General features: G+C 41.4%; 1 protein-coding gene across 2 annotated transcripts; it reads left to right on the forward strand.

Annotated features, from left to right (window-relative positions):
* The first annotated feature begins 1,645 nt into the window (after positions 1-1,645).
* Positions 1,646-6,412, forward strand: eomesa (eomesodermin homolog a). 2 transcript variants are annotated; one of them, XM_084562909.1, is made up of 7 exons: positions 1,646-3,143; positions 3,548-3,702; positions 4,336-4,457; positions 4,679-4,837; positions 5,016-5,077; positions 5,217-5,935; positions 6,063-6,412. In XM_084562909.1, exons 1-7 carry the CDS (start codon positions 2,434-2,436, stop codon positions 6,074-6,076), a joined length of 1,941 nt encoding a protein of 646 aa, XP_084419035.1. In that variant the 5' UTR covers positions 1,646-2,433; the 3' UTR covers positions 6,077-6,412. The 2 variants fall into 2 exon arrangements, with proteins under 2 accessions (XP_084419035.1, XP_084419034.1); XM_084562908.1 differs by having other exon boundaries at positions 5,217-6,412.
* The last annotated feature ends 850 nt before the right edge of the window (positions 6,413-7,262 follow it).

A 7,262-nucleotide genomic window follows, 5' to 3' on the forward strand; every position in this document is an offset into this window, starting at 1 on the left:
AATAATAGAAGCGGTTGAGAATAATTTGAGAATGAAATAATAATAATATATATATAAAAAGGCTTGGTGTCAGTTGTTTGGTGTTTAAGTGTCCTTGCAGCAGTCTGGGAAGGGGTCTCAGTTTTGATTGACAGACCGTGTGCTGTATGCATGTATGCTCTGGTCCCCTGATGGCCCGATAGCCGGCATCTCTGTCCCATTTATGACACCAGCCAATCTGCCTCCAGCCGAGATTCTCCCTCAGCTTTTCACAGATTTGTATCCCCATTTTCCCCAAATTCATCTCACCCCCTTTAACCCCCCCTCCCCTTCCCTCTCCCCCATCCCTCCCCTCCACCCTCCAGCTTTCTTTAAGACTCACACATGCACAAAGTGCCCACACACAAGCAGAGGCGCACACACACACACACACACACACACAGATGCAAAACGCAGAGTTGAGTTGAAGATGATGTAAAGTGAGAAACGAGTGGAAAAAAAAAAAAGTGAGAGTTAACGGCCTGCTGCGTGCTGATCCCTTACAGTGTTAAGTTACTTTAATATAAGCGGCGGCGGGGACGTTACCCGGTGTCCTGGTCGGTCACTAGAGAGCGCTGTCTGCTTGTCACCGCTGAGAAAGCCCTTTAACATTAGGCCTGGATGCAGGACAGCGATTGTTGCGCGACATTGTTTCTCTGATTGTTTCAGGTTTCGGGAGCTTTTGATCTCTCTCTCTCTCTCTCTTGCTCTCGCAGAGTGTGTCACAGACATCAGACACTTTAAATTCAGTCGGTGGGTTTTTGCTTTGCAGTGGTTTGATATTAACGCCACACAAATGATAACTATCGCTTTTTTTTTATTTTAATTTTTTTTATTTTATTTCGTCTTGTCTCCGTCGGTGTTCTGCAGGTGTGCGTGCAGACTTCTGCACAAAGCAGTGCGTAATTGCTCTCGAGCTGAGCATCCCCAGACATATCTGCAGCGTCTATTTATTTTAATTGTTCCATAGGTTGGATTTAACACATTTTAATCACTTGTATTTTATACTAAAATATCACACATGTCTGTATAAGTAGTAAAGAAAAAATAGTAAGATTTCAGAAAGCTCTTCCCATCAAATAGCGTATCAATATTAAATAGGATTTCAATATCCCATATATATATATATTTATATATTAACAGCTTTAATTTAAATTGTGTGTTTGTTTGTTTTTTGGGATTTTAAAGTAATCTCTCACAAATAAATCGTGTTTATGTTGCTTCCCAGTTCCTCAACACTGGAACATTCATTTTTAAATTGCATGAAAGAAAAAAATAAATCTCATAAAAGAAACAAAAGCATTTGTTATTTTTTATTATTTATTCCATTTCTGCTGCAAATGCACTGAAGTTAGGGAGATTTTCACGCGAGAAAAAGAGGCGAAAATCTGTCTCGCAATCTAAACCAAGTTTATTTTTAGTTTTTCAACTAGAAAAACGCGAGAAAAAAAAAATGAGGTAACTGTCTTTAAAATTTAACATGCATCTTTACGATCTGTGCGGTTTTTTTTTTTTTAATCAACGCGAGACTCAAGGGGCGATGGAGTCCAATTATAGGAAATAAGGTGCACGTGTGAGGTTTTTTTTTTTTTTTTTGCCTTTACGGTTCGCGCTGAGGAACTGGTCTGAGTGTGTGCTGTTGTGTGTGTTTTTTTTGTTTTGTTTTTGAGGATAGGACTTCTGGGGTGAGAGTATGCAAGCTGCAAGGCATATCTGAATGCGTATTTTGCTGCTGCTGCTGCTGTTGTTGCTCCTCGGTGGCTTGAAACCGAAGCGTAAAAAAAAAAAAAAAAAAGATTAGATGTGATTGTGCGTGCGCCATGAGAAATGCAGAACTTGTGAAACGCGACCACTTTTGGCAATTTCCTGTTTAATCTGCGCGGGAACGTGTAAAGAATTTCCTCGTGTTGTTTTAGACTATGTTTCATTTAATTTCTACAACAATTTGAAGTTTATTTTCTTTGTTGAAGACATTCATTTGTGGATCTAAACCGAGGGGAGATATTACTATTTTAGTGAAGTCCACGTCCTCGTGTGGTATAAAAATAAAATAATAACCTTTCTCCTCGTATTATTACCACCACATACTTTTTTAATTGAATTAGACTCTTGCGGTTATTGGCTGTGGAGAGGGCTGGTACCCCTGTGTTCTTCTTCAAAAGCTCCTCCCCCAAACGCTTACAATCTGCTGGGTGTGTGGAGCACTCGGTCTTATAAGAGCCGTGCAGCATCTCATGTCCAGCCCATAATCTGATCTGAAAATCTGTAGGTGAGGAGAAGGCTTTAACCTCCCCATCATTCGTAAAGGAGGGAGGCTGCAGAGTCCGAAGCAACCCGGGCGCCGGTGGCACCTCCTTGGCTGAGATTCACTCTCTGGACTCTTGACTTTCCTATTTATTGCACGATCTGAAAACAATGCAGTTAGAGAACATTCTTCCCAGCGCTAGCATCAATTTACCCAAGACCTTTTACAATCTGTCCTCGACGGACAGTGCCAACAACAGCCCGAGGCCGTCGTCGCAGCTCGAGTATCAAGAAGTTGACCGGACGGAATCAGAGTCGAGCAGCGCGCCCAAGAAATATCTGAGCGGGGTGGGAAACGGGATGCTGGGAGAAGGAGAGGGGGACACTTTCACTAAAGCCGGGCCCGATGGGAGGAAAGGCTCCCCGGTGCTGGGTGAGGACGAGTTGACGAGCGGTCGGCGGTACAACATAGACGAACTTGGCTCTGACAGATACTTCATCTCGTCGTCCCAGGCGAGTTCCGACATGGCAAACCCCTGCTCCCTCTTTCCATATGCAGGACAGACCGGGTCGGTGTACACCGGGTCAAGCAGCACCAGGTATCCAGCTTCACTACATTACGGATCCGTCCTGCCTCCCACAGGCTTCTCCTCGTCCTCCGTGTGCTCCGGTCGGAGTCAGTTTAGCAGCGGAGGGTACCAGTTCAGTCAGGGTCCGGGCTGTTTGTACCCATCCTATCCCGGGACGGGGACGGGTATCGGCTCCATGTCTCTGCCAGGGTCTGTCGCCGGAGCCAGGGCGCAGGTCTATCTGTGCAACCGACCTCTGTGGTTGAAATTCCACCGGCACCAGACCGAGATGATCATCACCAAACAGGGCAGGTAAGCGAACGATGCCCGAGGGATTAAAGGCCCAGTTTACACATACTGCATACTCAAAATGAAATTCATCTTTACATCTGCATGTGTTATCTATTTTTCAAGACAAGCCTACGAATGAATTGCAAATATTTACGCATGAGTTAAAAATTTACGCATGCGAACCACGTATTTCTTTGGGACTTGGGAACTTTAAATTACAAGTTTTCGTTTTGGATAAATTTAAAATGAACATTTTCACAACAGAATAATTATGACAGTGAGAACATTTTAATGTATTTCCAATTTAATGTTAATAAAGCATTCAGTCAAAGCCCACATTTAAATACATTAACTGGCACAGTTTCTTTACCTACTTTTACGCACAACTAATTCGTCCTTTCTGTTTTTCCCCTTTGCCCCCCCAGACGGATGTTCCCATTCCTCAGTTTCAACATCACTGGACTCAACCTCACGGCCCATTACAATGTCTTTGTAGAAGTTGTTTTGGCTGACCCGAATCACTGGCGCTTTCAGGGAGGAAAGTGGGTCACTTGTGGAAAAGCAGACAATAATATGCAAGGTGAGTTACAGAATTAACAAAATCCCTTTTAGCACCGGTAGATGCTTCTTTAATGCAAGAGAAAAAAAATGCTCTGGGCTAAAAGAGTCGGCTGTAAATCTATATATTATTATATATTTTTGTTGTTTCCAAAATAATTATTTTTTTTAAATTCTTCAATTATGAGCAAAATTATTATTTCGTATTTTGACAGGTTGCAGTTCTCATTATTTTAATGCAATAATTTAGTACCTTTTAATGTGAAGTGTCAGGTCATCTCGGGGAGCCAGCTAATGTGTGAAATTGCTGTTTAAATATGTCTTTGAAATGAGTGGTGCACTAAAGAGGTACAGCTTTCATTGGACATTTTAAATATTATAAGCAAAATAAAGAAACATTTGTTAGTTTTATTTTTATTATATTCCTAGGGGATAAAAAAAAAAAACCTTCTTCTTGAACCACTATCACATTTTTTTTTTAACAGTAAGAACCTCAAAATTATTATATTTAGTCTTTGATTAGTTCATTTAATTTTTTCAAAGATGACATGATTAGAAGAATAATCTGTCATGGATATTATTTTATTATCTGCACAGTTTTTGCTTTCATCTTTGCAGCTTGTCACAGCACTAATCTTACTTATTTTAATTTTAGGAAACAAAATGTACGTTCATCCTGAATCTCCAAACACTGGTGCTCACTGGATGAGGCAAGAAATCTCTTTCGGCAAATTGAAGCTGACCAACAATAAAGGAGCCAACAACAACAACACACAGGTTAGAAAAATTAACATTGACATGTGTGCAGAATGGCAACACTGGCTTCTTTAACCTGTTTAGTATTTTTAAGCAGTTGTCTGAATATAAAGGAACAATTGCTGTCATTTTAATATCATGAACAGTTTCCCATTTTAGCCGAATCAAACATGGCATGCATCTGACTGCGTGCTCTTTGACTTGTGCAGCTTTGTACTTATCGACCGTTTCCTGTTTTTCAGATGATAGTCTTGCAGTCGCTTCATAAATACCAGCCGCGGTTGCACATTGTGGAGGTGACAGAAGATGGCGTGGAGGACATGAGCAACGAGTCCAGAACTCAGACCTTCACCTTCCCAGAGAACCAGTTTATTGCAGTCACAGCTTATCAGAACACAGACGTAAGAAATGGAGTGGTCCTTTTTGTGTTGCATTTAGAACATTTGCATTTTAGATGCAGATTAAAATGTATATTTTAATTGTATTTATAAAAAAAATCTTAATGTTCTTCAGAGTAGATGCTTGTATTTAGATGCACATTCATTTGACATTTTTTTTTATTATTATTATTTATTTCAGATCACACAGCTGAAGATTGATCACAACCCATTTGCAAAAGGCTTCCGGGATAACTATGACTCGTAAGTGTCATGCACTTTAAGCAGTGTGATTGTTCTGGGGTTTTTTTTTTGTTTTTGTTTCCTGTGGCTAACGTTTTGTTGCATGCATGTTCTACACTCTGAGTCTAACTTAACATTTTTCTTGTTTTTTGTTGACCAGGATGTACACAGCTCCAGAGAGTGACAGGCTCACTCCGTCCCCTACAGACTCCCCGCGCTCTACTCAAATTGTGCCCGGGGCCCGATACGCCATGCAGCCTTTCTTTCAGGACCAGTTTGTCAACAACCTGCCTCAGAACCGATTCTACACAGGCGAACGGGCTGTTCCCCAAACCAACAGCCTTCTCTCCCCTCAGAGCGAGGACGCCAGCGCAGCTGCCTCCGCCCAACGCTGGTTCGTTCCACCAGTCCAGCAGCCAGGCTCCAACAAGCTGGATCTGTCATACGAGAACGACTATTCCACCAGTAGCCTGCTGTCGTACGGCATTAAACCCCTGTCCCTGCAGACATCCCACGCCCTCAGCTACTACCCAGACTCGGCCTTCGCTTCCATGGCTGCGGGCTGGGGCACTAGAAGCTCTTACCAGCGCAAAATGACCACGGGCCTGCCCTGGTCTCCTCGTCCAAGCCCGCCAGCGTTCCCCGAGGACCAGCTGGGGGCCACTAAAGAAAAGCTGCCCGAGGAGAACGCGCCGCCGGCCTCAACTTGGATCGAGACGTCCCACTCACTGAAATCGGTGGACTCTTCCGATTCTGGTGTGTACTCCATGGTGTGCAAGAGACGCAGGATGTCCCCTGGAGCCTCAAGCACAGAGAACTCCCCAACCATCAAGTGTGAGGACTTGACAACGGAGGAGTACAACAAGGACAACCCAAAAGGCATGGGTTATTATGCATTCTACACAAGCCCCTAAGACTATTTATTTAAGCTAAATATAAATTCTTTTCTTTTATTATTGAGTGCTCTCCATTCCTTGTTAATGTCTTTTTTCTCTTTTCTCTAAAGGTGCCAAAGCTTAGTGTTCCCCCAAGCAAGCTGCACAAGGTTATTTTCCCAGGCCAGCCCCTCTCACATACCTGAGCAGAAACATGCATAGTGATCGTTGTTTTTGAGAAAAAAAAAAAAAAAAGAAAGCATGTCCCATTTAATTCCTTTTTATTTTTAAATCTTTTTTTTTTTTTTTTTTAACAAATGGGATTTTCTCCCTCCCATCCCCCTTCCTGCGTATTTAAGTCCTTTTTGTTGTACAGTATTCGTGCACTTTAGAATGTGATGTATCTTGTACAAATTGTCTTCATGGAGGTGTTATTAAATGGATAATAAAACAGCTTTTCATAAAGCATTGTCCAACTGTCTTTCTGAGAATGTTTCATTTATGTATTTGTGTCACGTTAAGCCGGGCCAGTGGCAGCTCTTTGATGTTGTTCGGCTGTAACTGAAACTGTAGAAAGGAATTTTACATATCTAATTTTGGCAGATGCAGGAAATTAAATAATCGTTGCGTTATAGTTATATCCTCAAGTCAACTGTTCTTAAGCAGTGAATAAAAATAAAAACTCTATTTTACGCGTTGTGTTGGAGGCGGTGTCAGTTCTGGCCTTTAAAATAAAAGGCCGTGAAAGCAAATATCAAAATGTATAAATTCCACCTTGCATCTAAATAAGATGCCTTTGTATAATTTGCATTTTACTAGATTCAGTATTATTTACAATATTTTTATGCAACGCGAAACTAACTCCAAATGGGTTGCAAAGTAATTTCTAGCAGGAATACATATTAGCATTCATTAAAATGCTTTAAAGCTACCATCCCTCCAATAATTTATTCATATTCATGGTTTGCCTTCATTTACAAAGTGTCATAATACAAATTAGGATAGTAAAGGACATGGGGAGGCATGTAGAGTTTAAGTTGCTTTAAGAGTGCACCAAGAAAGCGTTTTCATGTCCTTCTTTAAATAGAAAGCAGAAATTCTCAGAACCCACTGCGGTTTGTGCATACAGAAGCTGAGCAATCCCTCATACAAAAGTGTTACAAGGTAGCACCGTGGCTCTCAATCCAAGTGAGCAAAGTGTGATTTAAATATGAGATTTACAAGTCGTACATGACATTATTCACAACACAGACCCAATTAGGTGAAAAGCACACAAAAGCAGATAGTCCTACTATTCCTTCTGTTGTTGCCATGGTGTTTTCACACCTTTT

Source organism: Chelon labrosus, assembly GCF_963514085.1.
Source record: "Chelon labrosus genome assembly, chromosome: 16".
NCBI lineage: Eukaryota > Metazoa > Chordata > Actinopteri > Mugiliformes > Mugilidae > Chelon > Chelon labrosus.

Excerpts from the sequence above, each read along its gene's own strand:
- eomesa (XM_084562908.1), top strand. The coding sequence starts at position 2,434 with ATGCAGTTAGAGAACATTCTTCCCAGCGCTAGCATCAATTTACCCAAG. Across the intron at positions 3,703-4,335 it reads AGCAGACAATAATATGCAAG|GAAACAAAATGTACGTTCAT; the intron begins GTGAGTTACAGA and ends TTTTAATTTTAG. Across the intron at positions 5,078-5,216 it reads TTCCGGGATAACTATGACTC|GATGTACACAGCTCCAGAGA; the intron begins GTAAGTGTCATG and ends TTTGTTGACCAG.